This window comes from Marmota flaviventris, chromosome 12, assembly GCF_047511675.1.
Source record: "Marmota flaviventris isolate mMarFla1 chromosome 12, mMarFla1.hap1, whole genome shotgun sequence".
NCBI lineage: Eukaryota > Metazoa > Chordata > Mammalia > Rodentia > Sciuridae > Marmota > Marmota flaviventris.
The window spans coordinates 56,040,788-56,055,020 of record NC_092509.1 but is presented as its reverse complement, the minus strand read 5'-3'; the positions used below and the strand labels follow the sequence as shown (position 1 = coordinate 56,055,020).

Sequence of the window (14,233 nt, the reverse complement as noted above, 5' to 3'; positions counted from 1 at the left end):
TTCTTTGTAGCCCTCCTCCTTAGTCCAATACACAGGTCTGCAAATGACTGAATTCCACTGATGAGCTGAAGTCAAAACCTTCCCCACAAGGCCCCTGGGCCCCATGCAAACAAGTGATGTGGACTGGGCCATGTGTCTCTGCATCCGGAACATTCAGCCTCAGATACCCAGCCCCAAGTCTTGTCACATAAAGTCTGGATTAGTATGGATAAAGGCCCAGAAACAGATTTACACTTACCTGTACATATATATTTTGAAGTCACCCTCCTAAGTGTCTCTTCTGAAATTTCTTTAAAATTGTTTTTGACACAATAATTGTACATATTTATTGAGTACAGGGTGACATTGCAGTACATGTATATAATGGGTAATGATCAGCTCAGGCTAATTGAAATATCTTTCACCTCAGCCATATATTTCTGTTGTAAACATTAAAAAATCCTCTTTTCTACCTATTTTGAAATATTCTATTAGTTGTTGTCCACCTTCATTATCCTACTGGGCTACTGGCCATTAGAAGTTATTCCTCTTATCAAATTGTGCCCCACTAACCATCCTCTCTCCATCCTTCCCTTCCTGGCACTCTTCCCAGGCTCTGGTAACCACTATTTCACACTTTTTTGAGCCTTTTAGCTTTCACGTAAGTGAGAGAACATGTGGTCTTTTCTGTGCCTGTCGTATTTTACTAAATAGAATGTCCTCCAGTTCCAACCACATTACTGCAAATGATGTGAATAATAGTCCCTAGTATGTTTTTACCACTTTTTCTTTTCTTTTTTACCTTTATCTTATTTATTATTTTATGTGATGCTGAGGATTGAACCCAGTGCCTCACACATGCTAGGCAAGTGCTCGGCCATGGAGCTATAACTACAGCCCCCACTTTTTCTTAATCTGTTCATTTGTCAATGGGTACCTAGGATGAGTCCATATCTTGGCTGCTGAAACATTTCTGTTTTCAATCCTCCTCCCCCACCCCCACTTCCTACTCTCCACCCCCACCCCACCCCCACCCCCCACTCCCCACCCCCACCCCCCACCAATATGCACACTGGCCTGTGTGCTTTTGAGGACTATGCTGATCTCTGTGTCTGTAGGTGACCTGTAGCTCTAGGCCCTCAGCTGGGGCTTGTTTCTGTTAATAAAATAGCTGCTTTGCTGTCTGCCACTTACCACTTCCTTAAGGAAGGGCCCTTCCCTCTATTCCCACTTTCCTTGAGCCACAGTCCTGAGGAAGCCTTGATAAATACTTTGGGTATTGTGCAAATGAGAGCGAACAACCTCACTGTTCACTAAAATTGAAATCCACTGGATGACTGAGACATACTCTTGTCTTCATAGAATTTCAGATGAACATGCTTCCTTTATGAACGTGGATGGTAAAGTGACAGTCACTCCACACAGGAAATGCAAGGTTGTTGTGAATGGGGTGCCCATCACTTCCAGGACAAAGCTGCAGCATTTGGTAAATTTCTCCTGGGCCACGGAAGTTTCTAAGTCCTACCAGAGAGCTAGCCAAGGGGCTCTGGGTAGAGCTGGGTGCATCTCACCTTGTGGCTTCTGCTCCTGCTTCATGGTAAGTTACTTGGGCATGGTTTCCAGAGTGACAGATCTGGCCCTACCTCACTATGTGTTGTTCTTGGGTAAGCCACTTCTCTGGATTTCATCTATAAAACAAGGACTGAGCTGAATAAGTCCCAGGATCTCTTACAGTTCTGACATTTGAGTTTTGTTTTTTTTTTTAACATATAGCCTCTGGCAAACATTGGTCCCTCTTCATTCTCCTCCCCACCATTCTAGTCAGAGGCTCTACCACCACAGTAGCTCCTATAGCTTCTTTTTTCTCTCCCCTCTCCAGTCTGTCCTCTACCCAATAGCTACAGACCCTTTTAGATTGGTAGACAGAGTTGGTTGCTTCCTTCTAGAAATCCTTTAGTGATCCCCCTTAGGACTCCTGCGTGAGCTGTCCCGCCCCAGCTTCCTCAGGCCTCACTGTCCTGCACATCTGCCCCCATCTTGCTGACCTCTTTTTGATTGGCTCAGCAGTGGCCATCTCTGCCTCACCCAAACATCTCACACATGAAGTCTCAACTTTAAAATCCCATCTTCCAAGAGGATTTTTGTAATACCCAGTCTGAATTAGACCCATTGGGCACTGTAGAGAAGCCCCTGCACTTTTTTTTTTAAACAGTTTATGAGTACTCAGTTTTTCCATAAGACTTACAAGGGAAGGGTGGGGTCTGTTTTCCATTGATTCTCCTGGGCCTGGCAGGGAGGTAGCGCTCTTCTGCTGATGAAAGCAAGATGATGCCTTTCCTCCTCTAATATGGGTCTTTTCCCTGTTTGGGGGATTTTCAAGGGCAGAATTTTTCTCAGATCACTCTAGTACAAGGGACATGGGGCTATGGCTCCTCCTGAAGCAGTATGACTCTCGCCTTCTGATCTCAGGCTGAGGTGAAGGCAGCACCCTTCCCCTGAGCCTATGTTTCCTCCCTAGGACCGCATTATTCTGGGGTCCAACAGTGCCTACCTCTACATTGGATTTCCTTCAGAGAGAGGCAGTGAGGACTTGAGCAGATTTGACTATGACTTTTTCCAGCTGGAGAGGGTAGCTGCGGAGGGAGTAAGCATGGACAAGCTTGGTAAGTGGCTCCTGGATCCAACTTTTGGCATCTTCCATGAACTGATCTGAAAGCAACTGTTTTCACTGTGTGCTTTCCTGCTTTCCTTAAGACAGTCATCTTTTATTGGGTCAGAGTAATGTACCTTGTTAAAATATCATTTCCATATAAATATAGAGTGAGTCCATGTCAAAGATTTAGTTCATTAAACTCAGGAAAAATGTGGCATTTATACACAATGGAGTATTACTCTGCATTAAAAAATGACAAAATCATGGAATTTGCAGGGAAATGGATGGCATTAGAGCAGATTATGCTAAGTGAAGCTAGCCAATCCCTAAAAAACAAATGCCAAATGTCTTCTTTGATATAAGGAGAGCAACTAAGAACAGAGTAGGGAGGAAGAGCATGAGAAGAAGATTAACATTAAACAGGGACGAGAGGTGGGAGGGAAAGGGAGAGAAAAGGGTAATTGCATGGAAATGGAAGGAGACCCTCATTGTTATACAAAATTACATACAAGAGGAAGTGAGGGGAAAGGGAAAAAAAAACAAGGGGGAGAAATGAATTACAGTAGATGGGGTAGAGAGAGAAGATGGGAGGGGAGGGGAGGGGAGGGGGGATAGTAGAGGATAGGAAAGGCAGCAGAATACAACAGACACTAGTATGGCAATATGTAAAACAGTGGATGTGATTCTGCAATCTGTATATGGGGTAAAAATGGGAGTTCATAACCCACTTGAATCAAATGTGTGAAATATGATATGTCAAGAACTATGTAATGTTTTGAACAACCAACAATAAAAATTTTTAAAAAAGGGGTACAGACCATTCAAAGGGCTATAAAGAGAATGGTGTGTTGGCTGGGGTTGTGGCTCAGTGGTACAGCACTTGCCTAGCATGCGTGAGGCACTGGGTTCAATCCTCAGCACCACATAAAAATAAATAAAGATATTGTGTCCATCTACAACTAAAAAATATTTTAAAAAAGAGAGAGAGAATGGTATATATATAGATAGATAGATAGCAAAACAACACCAGAAAGCTGAAATAATATTTCTGGTTACCTAAAGCCAACTAATGATGTTTAGCTCCACCCAGGGGCCTGCTGGGCCTACAGAACCTGTGCCCCAGTAGTTAGAGATGTTGGTTGGGAGCCTTGGTCTGGAGGAATGGTGAGGAAAAAAATCTAGGTCCTGGCCTTAAGGAAATCATAGCCATAGGTTTCTGAGTCAAAGATCTCCTGGGATTGGGGTGTAGCTCCATGCAAAACATTTGTCCAGCATAATGCCCTTGGTTTCATCTCCAACACAGCAAAACCAAATGAACAAAAATTTCCCTTTCCCCAGCTCAACCTACCCTTGTTACCCTGCAATAATCAGATTCCTCATAGGTGAGTGAGCAGAAGCTCTGCTTTCTGCCTGCTCATCTCTCTGCAAGCTTCAGATGGAAGCTCTTGAGCACCTGCCTGTGTGTCTCCTTCACTGTACTCAGGATGGACTGGACCCACTGAGGTCTTTGTAATGTACTGGCTTTCCAGAGAAGTCACCTATGCTTTAACCATCTTAATAAACTGAAGATGCGGGGCTGAGGTTGTGGCTCAGAGTTAGAGCACTTGCCTACCATGCGTGAGGCACTGGGTTCGATCCTCAGCACCACATAAAAAGTAAAATAAAGATATTGTATCCACCTATATAACTAAAAAGTAAAAATAAAATAAAATTTAAAAATAAATAAAAATAAACAGTAGATGGAGAGCAGTAGACTACAACTGCCCTTATGCAAAAGTTCCTCCCTTTTCTCTACACCAATGTGTTTTAATCAGAATTTTAGCAAAATAAATTGATTTGAAATTCACTTCTTTGTTCTTCTTTTGCTGAAGTTTTTGTCCAAAATCAAACCAACAAGGCCTGAACAATCCACCTACTCATTGATTTGTTCACAGTAAGTGACTGCCCAGTTGCCTTCCCAGCACAGGGCTAGTGGCACAATGAAGTTAAACAAACCACCCGAATATAACCCAAGTAAGAACAGCCTGCTTGCTGTGCACTGAAGCTTTGGGATAAATCCCCAGACTTTTCCTTGAGCCAACCAGATTTTACCCCTGCCCTTGCCCCTGCCTGGAAAGTTTGGAGTCACCTTGGATCAAGGGCCTTGAGACCAGGAATGGGAAATGGAGGCAGAGAGCCTCCTGCCATGGTGCAGCCAAGATCCCTAGGTTGAGAAGACCAACTCTATGAATGGGTGAATGAAAATACACATTTATTCATGGCTGGAAAGTTATCACTGAAAAGGACAAATTTTCTTTTCCATTCTGGCTTTCGCAAGGTGCTGTGAACAGTGGAGATGGCCAAGCAGACCCCAGTGTCCTGGCTGTATTCCAAGACTACGTCAAACTCATGCCATTGGTTGCAGAAGCAAATCAAATGAGTGAAGAACTGAAGAAGGTAATTTATCTAAAGCCCAAACACAATATAGTTTCAGGTCCAGAGAGAACCTTGAGGTCTACAGAGATGTGGGGTTTCCCCAAGATCCCACAGTGAGCTAGTAACAGAAACTAGCCTAATACCCGTGATCCCCCGCCTCCCTCCGCCACCCTGAGCACCACTCCAGCCACAGCTGTCCTACCAGTGCCACCAGCACCCAGACCAACACTTGCTGGCCATAACCACCTACTCCTGATTGTTCCAGTGCCTCTTTTGGCACCTTGATGATTGTTGTGCCTCAGAGAAGACCTGGCTGAAGTTAGTTCCAGTGACAGATGCCAGTCAGTGGGAATCTTGTAAAAGATTTAATCACATTAGTAAGTACTGTTAAGTGTTACTTCCAGGATGTGGTTGAGAAATTCCAGTATTCTGTCATTTCTCTTGGCAAGAATTTCAAGCACCAGAGTCAAGCCATGTTCTTTTAAAAAAAAAACCCAAGTGTGGGAAGAATGAAAAGAAAATTGCAAAGGGGGTGTGGGCTGATAAATGAAGTGTTTCTTTTACTAGGAACTTAACATGGAATTGAAGGTGAAGAACCTAGCATCATCAGATTCCAGGGGCTATGACCTACAAAAGGAGGTCATGGTGAAGGTGACCAACCAAAGGACTCATGAGGTGAGGCCTGCATCTGTGGACAGCGGTGTGTCTCCCACAGGGTTCTGAGGAGCTTTTCTAGGGATACAGGTTTTGTTTGTTTGTTTTACCAGCAGCAACCAGTAGAGACCCCAGTGAAGAGGCAAGCTATGTTCCAAGTATAAGTGGAGTTCTGAGGGAGCCTCTTCCATGTTCTCTCACCTGGGTCTCTCTCCCACACAGTGCCAATTCCCAGGATCTTTCCTAACCACCCTCTCTGAACATTCTTTCTTCTTGCTTAACATGGCTCAAAAGCTTTAATGCCACAAGGGAGCCTGAAAGTTCATCCAGCTGGTAATGGGGTCCATGTCTGTGTGTATGTATGTGCAAGTGTGGACATTTGTGTGTGTGCAAGTGCATGTAAGAGAGGAAGATTTACCATTTTGAAGCAATGATAAAATTCACACTTTCATAAGACCCTGGAATAATCCATTCACCTACTCCACTGACTGATCCATTCCTGTGTTGACATTGCTGTCAGTAGATCTTTTATAGAAACTTGAGGTTTTCTTTCCTCTCCCTTCTGCTGTGGAGCCACTTCTAGGCTTTTTTTCTAGACTAAACCTGTGTGCTTATCTTCCCTTAATGCTGTAATAAATTTTCATAAACCCAAACATATTACCTTATTGTTTCCTAGGCTAGAAGTCCAACAGGGGTCCCACTGGGCTACAAACAAGGTGTGGGCAGGGCCAATTTGTTCTTGAGGCTCAATGGGAAAATGTGTTGGCTTTTTCCGGCTTCTAGAGGCTACCAGAATTCCTTGGCTCATGGCTACCTTCCTCCATCTTCAAAATGAGCCACATCATATTTCTCCGACCCTGTTTTGGTCACCACATCTCTCTCTGCCTCTCTCTTCTGCCTCCCTCTTCCACATTTAAGGTTCTTGTGAGTGCCGCAGTCTGGCTGGGCACAAAATCACGAGCCACTCAAACAGGAATAAACTTTATTTTTGAAACTCCCACCAATGCTCTGTATGCTCCCGGGAAATATGCCGACCCACACACGCAGCATTCTCCCGGACACACACACCAACAGGAAATCCCTCCTCCGGAATTCCCTCCTACCGCACTTCCCCAACCAATGGGAACTCTCCGGGAGTCCCGTAGCAGGCTGAGGTGGACAGCAGGGGTCTAATATCTATTTGAATGCAGATCTTAACATAATTATATCATCTCAATGGCTTGCTGGCGTCACCTTTCAACCCAAAATGCCATGCATCATTACTACTTGGCTATGGCTCTTAGCATGTGAGTACACAGGGCCTATCTGGATAATCCACACTAACCTCATTTTAATTCAGATGATAAGCAGACTTAATTCCATCTGCAACCTCAGTTCCCCTCAGTTCACATTCATAGGATCCGGGGATTAGAATGTGGGTGAAAAACCAGCCTCTATCTCAGAGCAAAGCCTGTCCAAGGAAGGGACATGGCCTTTGTCCTTGGAAAAACCCACAGAGCACTCCTAAGCACATTCCCACCCTGCTAAGTTATTTATCTACAAATAACAGAGAGATCTGCTGCGCCAGGTGTCCCTGACTCAGTCAGGCTAGGTGGGGACCCATAGCAGCCCCCTAGCGGCCACCAATCAGCATGAGTCAAGGAAATACCTGGGATGCCAGATGACCCTCCCAGCAGTTTATGGTGGTTGATAACATATTGGGAAACCATGTAGTTCAGCATGTACACCCCTCTTGGCTCAAACCAATCAGTTCAAACGAATACCCCTACCCAACTTGTTCCCGCCAGTGAATGTGCTAATCATGTTTTAGAGTTGTTATTTGATTTTCCCGCGGTGTGTGATGATTTGCTATGATGTATGTGAAGTCCCTGCCCTCTCCAAAGAATGTATAAAACTGCTGCAAACCCTGGGCTCGGGGCCTCTCAGCGTCACCAGTTGCTGTGTGTGCGCGCGGAGGACCGAGCTAGCTCGCAATAAACACCTCTTTGCTGCTTACATCGATCTTGGGTCTCTGGTGGTCTTTGGGAGTCCCGAATTCGATCATAACAGTGGGCATCTTTGAGGGCCATTATTCTGGGTACCACAAACCACAAACCTTCATTTTTCCTGGGAGGGTCTGTTTTCTGACTCCATCATCATCTCCTCTATGTCATTTCCTGGGCTCAAGTGACTCAAGCACGCCTAAATAACAGGTCCAGCACGGATATGGTATTCTTGAAGAGCCTCGCCAAAGCTAAGTTTGCAGAGTGGTGTGTGGTCTTGGATACCCCAAATCAGCCCACTGGAAGGAGCATGCTGGGAAAAATCAGGCGGATGAACTGTTGGAGCAGTAGATGAAACAAATATTGGTGACCTACTTTGTGTTCGCAGGTGTGGATTTGGTCAAAAGCCAAGTTTATCAATAGGAAATTCTTAATGGAGGAACTTTACCAGCGCTTTCTAGATGGAGAAGACAGCCACGTGACTCAAGAAGATGACCCTTTCTGGGATCCTGTCGAGGTCATCCACTTGGGCTCAGCTCATGTCTGGCTCCAGTCGCTTGCTTACTGCATGAAGTTCGAGGAGCAAGTGGAGTTTCTCAACTGTGATGGACTGGAGGAGGCAGTATTACACATCCATATGGCCTCTTGCTCCCCAACAGGACAGTGGGTGTCTCCTCCCCTTCCCTAGTTCTGTCTGGGTCAGTCACAGAAAGTTCAGAGCAAGTCCAAGTTCTCCTGAGAGGGTAGTCAACTTGGTACCTGAAAGGGTCATTCATGAGACAAATGAATGAGCTCATGCATTTATGATTTGGCTCATGGAATATGATTTTTGCCATGGAAGCCAAATCAGCTTCCCTAAAATGCCAGCTGCATTTGAGACAACTCAGCACTGCCCTAAGGAACCAAAGGAATGAGGAAGACATCCCATAAAGAGATAGGAGTAGCAGAAGGAAACTTGGACAAAAATCAAGACCTGAGTTGACCCTCATAGGAGAGAAGCCAGTGAACTCTCTCCTGGCACCTGTGAGGTCTGGTATCCACCCTACACGGGATGCTTTTCCCATGCTGTAGGCCCAGGCTGCTGGTGATTCCCTAGAGTAAGAGGCAGAGAGGCCATCTTCTAGCTTACCCCTTCTTCTCCGTGATAGAGGCCTATTTCTTTGGTCTTTTTTTTCAAGGTAGGAAGAGAGATTTCTGGCTTTCTGTGATGTTTTCTGAACTTCCATGGGTGTAAGTTTGCTTCAGGCTATCAGTTCTGTTCTAAACTCTGCTATGCTATCTTTTACTGTTCTCTTAGGATATCTCATCTGTCGTTTCTCTTTAGGTCTTAGGCAGTCTATACAAAAGCTGTAGTCAAGTATCCTAATCAAAGAGGCTGGCAGAGGGACCTGGTATGGATGCCAGTGCCTGCAGAGCACCCAGTGCAATTGCTGAAGAGGAAAATAGCTCAAGAAAGGAGTAAAGGTTCTGTGACTAAGAGTCCAGGCTGACCAACTGGGACTCAAGCAACATTCTGGTCACTTGGCTACCTTGACCTTCTAGGCTGCCTGATGGTTATATTGCAAATCAATAAAGTGGCATTCTAGTTTATAGGTGTCAGACTTTGTGAGCTTGGCTGATGTGAGAGGTCCCTATTAGAAAGCTGTCTGAATCAGTTTCTGACCTTGTAGGTCTGAGATGTACTCAAGACTACAAGGAATTCACCAGTGCCAACTTAGGAGGCTGCAATCTCAGCAGCCAGCTGCCATTCCCCTTCTTCCTACTGGGGACATACTTGAATTTTCAATGAAGTGTAGCACTGACATCTGTGTGCATTCATTGCATGAAGTGGTTCATAATCCCTTCTCTGGGTTGTGAGCTCCTTTTTGCTTTGTTTTGTGATGCTGGAGGATGGAACCCAGAGCTTCATGGTGGGCAAATGCTGAAGCCTTGAGTTATACCCCAGCCCCATGATCTCCATGAAATGGTCCATATCTGACCTTAAAGCATCAGTATAGAGTTGACTCTTTAAAAAATTATTTATGTTATTAGTTTTATTTGGTGCCGAGGATGGAACCCAGTGCCTCATGCATGCTAGGCGAGCATTCTACCACTGAGCCACCATCCCAGCCCTAGAGTTGACTCTTATTAAGTGTCTCTTGAATGAATTCTACAGTTGGTAATAATACTAGTCTTCCTTCAATGAAATTAGCTTTCTCTTTAAGTTTTCTATTTTACTGCCTGAACTTAACAATGCCAACTTGCTTGGACCCTGCTTAACCTGAGATCAATGTCTACCTCTTCTGTTTGTAGAGCACATGGTGAGGAGGACGTGGTTATTGATCCTTGTGAGCTGCTGGGCAAGAGGATGGATTTCCAGATTCACATTGTCCAGTGCCTTGGTGTCAAATGGCTAAAGGAAGATGCAAAGCGGGGCATTCAAATGGGGTACTACCCTGTGCCATAGCTTCTTTCATAAGCTACCTGCTGTGTGGCTTTTGGAGGAAAGGAGTGTTTCCTCAAGTTTTTTTTTTTTTTTTTTTTAATATTTACTTTTCAGTTGTTTTTGGACACCATACCTTTATTTTATTTATCTTTATATGGTGCTGTGGATCGAACCCAGGGCCTCGCACATGTTAGGCGAGCACTCCATTGCTGAGCCACAACTCCGGCCCCATTTCCTCAAGTTTTAAAAATGAGTTTAGGGGCTGGGATTGTGGCTCAGCGGTAGAGCGCTCGCCTAGCACGTGGGAGGCCCTGGTTCGATCCTCAGCACCACATAAAAATAAATAAATAAATATATAGTGTCCAGTTACAACCAAAAAATAAATATTAAAAAAAAATGAGTTTATAATGTAATTTTCTTAACTTTCTGTTTGTTCAACTTCAAAATGACTATTTGCCCCTACCTATTAAACAGAGAAGCAAGCCAAATGGGTTGTGGTCATTATGTATTGAACCTTTTATGTAACTGAAATAGTTGAGTCAAAAATTTTATTTATAGAAAAATATCGTTCAAAACTGTATTATTTAAGTAAAATGTTTTTATTGGAAACAAAAGAACTGTATTATGGTATGGCAGATGCATCAGATATGGTCAAACTCATTAGGTGAAAAGGATATTAAAAGATAAGGTAATAAAGAGTTACTTTGAAGAACAAAAACCAACCAACCACCCTACATGGGAAATTAGCAATTTTAGAGTCTCTAAGTAGAAAGGATTTATTGAAATCCTTTTTCCTTTTTTATTAGTCACATTGTGATAATACCCATGTAGAACAATTGAGATGTTGGAGGCCGCAATCATGAGCATAGATTATAATTTATCTCTTTATCTAACTCATGCATGGGTTATATGTCTGGGTTCATCTGATTCTTTCCTTTACAAATGTGTTCCTTCTGGATTTAAATTATGTTTTATATTCTTTTTTTCAGGTATAGAATTTATGATCTTCCAAACACTTTATATACTAAACCCATATGGAAAATTGTGAATCCCCAAATTGAAGAGATTGTACAATTTGCAGCCTTAAATGCATCTCAGGAGTTTCTGAATTATTTACAGACAAATGCTCTCATTGTTGATTTGTGGGGCCTTCAAGGTACTTACTCTTTCACATGTGCACTGTTCAATCGGACATAATGTCAGTACACCCAGTGCTGCAGAAGAGGTAGAAAAGGGAGGCAGTCAGGGTCTTTATGGCAGTGGCCAGTGTCATCTTTCCCCGTGGGCCTCTGGGTCCTAGTCCAGCAGGTTTAACATTAACAACACATGATTTAACATTTCACTCAACACTAGGGCTGGACAACTTAGACTTCCTTTCTTTGATGGTGTCTCTACCACACTACAGAAGGCTGTGCTGAACTGAGCTGCTCTCAGCTGGACTTCATGGTCACAGATGAAGGCCACATCATGGTAGATACCAAGAAAATTTCCGATGTGAAGGATACAAGCCAGGTGTGTACATGTGAATTACAATTGGCATCAAGGTGACTAGAAAAATATCAGGTGACAGCCACTTAAGGATCGTCAGTGTTGTTCCTCTTAACAGAACTTTTCCTGGTGTACTTGAGTACCCTTAGTTTAAGGGGCTTATAAATCCTGCTCATCACCTCCCCATTCCATCTGGTTTACCTGAGATAGAAAAAATTGCCAATCTCAAAAGAAATGACGTATCTTTTGTAGATGGCATCAAATCAGACATCGGAACTTTATCTGAAAGTGCTCAAGTTAGAACAGGAGACGGAACTGCTCAGAAACATTAACAGAGCCCTGAGAGAGGAAAACATATTTCTTAAGGAATCGCTGGAGAAAACTGATTCTGGTCAACAAGGTGACAAACTGCTCCAGTTGTGGATGTTGAGCTTATCTCCAAAGCTCCAACATTTGAGATGTGTGTTTGGTTTTTTAAGACATGGCCTTTGTTGTTAGGGTGCTAGGGATGGAACCCAGTGTCTCATATGTGCTAGGCAAGTATTCTACCACTGAGCTATACCCGCAGACCCTCTCCACTTTTAAATTTTGAGGTAGAATCTCAAAATAAAAAGCTGCTAAGGCTGACTTAAAACTTGTGATCCTCCTCCTGCCTTAGCCTCTTATGTAGCTGGGATTATAGGTGCCCACCACTTTGCCCAGCTAGACACGGACTTTTTCATGTTTTAACTAATATTTTGTATCATTAAAAAAAAACACAGGCATTTTGTTTTTCTTTTGCCTTGCGAGATTTCTTTGCGTGGGTTCAAACTGGTGCCACAAATATGCTGATAAATGCAGATATAGAAGAATGCCACCAAAATAAATAAGTATAGGTATCTGTAAATGAATAAATACCTTTCTTCTTCCTGAAGCCCATAAGCCTTCCAGTACCCTGAAGATAACTGAGATGACATCACAACTGCCATCAGCCAGAGAGATTAATCAAATGTGCACTCAGCAAGCCAGCTGCGACAAAGAGTTTGCTAAAGCTCTCAAGGTGTTTTACCAAAGCATGAACACAGCAAAACGACAATTTTTCAGACTTTGGCAGTATAAACCTCCTGTAAGTAGCCAGAATCATGGGAACAAAAGAAATCTATTTCCATTAAATTTAGACATTTGCTTTAAATGCATTTCCTGAGCTTGAGGACACGTGTGTTTAAGCAGATGAGAAAGTAGAGGCCTTAAAAGCATGGTCCTCTGCTCTCTCAGGCCTCTATCCACTTTTGCTCAGGGCTTTCTATTTTAGTGCATATCTGGCTGGTTCCAGACAGCTAGGGTCACGGTAGAATTGCTATTCATTCACTTTACAATATATAGAATATCTCAGAAATGCAAGTTTTGTTTATAATTATAAAATCAAATATAACTCATCATATTACAGTAGAAAAACAATCTGATTATTTCAACAGATGGAAAAGCATGTGAAAAAAATTTAGCATCCTATAAAGACAAATATTCTTGTCAAACTCGAGAATAAAATGGACATGCCTCAATTTGATAGAGGCCATCTCAGGTAAAGTGGTAAATTACTGACAGCTTCCCTTTTCAGATCAGGAAGAAGTCAGGGATGCTGGCCATTGCACTTCTGTATTTTAAGTTCCAGCCGGTGCATTAAGGCAAGAAATACAAAGTATAAAGACTAGAAAGAGAAAACAGGATTTGCAATAATAGCACACATTTATATAACGCTTTCTAAGCATTTTACATTTACTGAGTGAATTCTTGTAACCACTACCATTAGCCTTATTTTATAGTTGTGGACCTAAGTCGTAAGAGACGTTATGTAACTTGTTTCAGGATACATATATTGTAAATAGCAGGGCCTCGATGCAAACCCAGCCAGGGCTGCTCCACAGTCTTCTTCTCCCTGCATTATACTGTGCAGCCTCCATTACTATTCCCAGATACCATGCTTGTATAAATAGAAAACCCCACAGAATTTATATATAAATTAACAGAATTACCCAATTGCTGGTTATAAAATCAATATAAAAGTATATTTGAATATATATATTTGTATATATATATAATATATACATATATATATTTGATGCCATTTATAATTGTATCAAATATATGAAATACTTAGGCTGATAGCTAACATAAAATATGCAGTACTTCTATGAAAAAAATTTTAAAACTTGTTTGAGAAATGTCAAAGACGACCTGCCAAAACGGAGAAATAGGCTATGTCTCCATGGTTTGGAAATTGCTATTAAGTCTGTAATTCTCCCTAAGATTCAATGTATCCCAAGCAAATGTAATGGAACCTGACAAAATGATCTATAATTTATATGGAATTGCAAATGGAAAGAAAAGCCAAGACAAGATGAAGAGCTGAGAAGGTAGAATGACTTGTCCTGCCTGATAACACCTTATTTTCCAGATAGTGAGGTGTTAGTAAAGTATAGACAACGAAAGAAAAGAACAGAAGGCCCATTCTGTACTAGAGACTAGATATAGACTGAGGTGAAGTTGCAGATGAGTGTGCAGCATGGACCTTTCCCTAAACAGTGCTTGGAGAACTAGGAATTTAGGTGGTATTATGGTTTGGTTCTGGGTTGTTCCCCAAAGACTCAGATACTAATGGCA

General features: G+C 42.6%; 1 protein-coding gene across 1 annotated transcript in view; it reads left to right on the top strand.

Moving 5' to 3' along the window:
- LOC114087098 (kinesin-like protein KIF28P) overlaps positions 1 to 14,233 on the top strand; it is an 80,395-nt gene that overhangs the window by 62,911 nt on the left and 3,251 nt on the right. The window contains exons 13-22 of the mRNA XM_071619671.1: positions 1,342 to 1,465; positions 2,498 to 2,642; positions 4,950 to 5,068; positions 5,615 to 5,722; positions 8,072 to 8,346; positions 9,976 to 10,110; positions 11,098 to 11,264; positions 11,514 to 11,620; positions 11,849 to 11,996; positions 12,511 to 12,701. Coding sequence (XP_071475772.1) covers positions 1,342 to 1,465; positions 2,498 to 2,642; positions 4,950 to 5,068; positions 5,615 to 5,722; positions 8,072 to 8,346; positions 9,976 to 10,110; positions 11,098 to 11,264; positions 11,514 to 11,620; positions 11,849 to 11,996; positions 12,511 to 12,701 — 1,519 coding nt within the window. The remainder of the gene's footprint in view (positions 1 to 1,341; positions 1,466 to 2,497; positions 2,643 to 4,949; positions 5,069 to 5,614; positions 5,723 to 8,071; positions 8,347 to 9,975; positions 10,111 to 11,097; positions 11,265 to 11,513; positions 11,621 to 11,848; positions 11,997 to 12,510; positions 12,702 to 14,233) is intronic.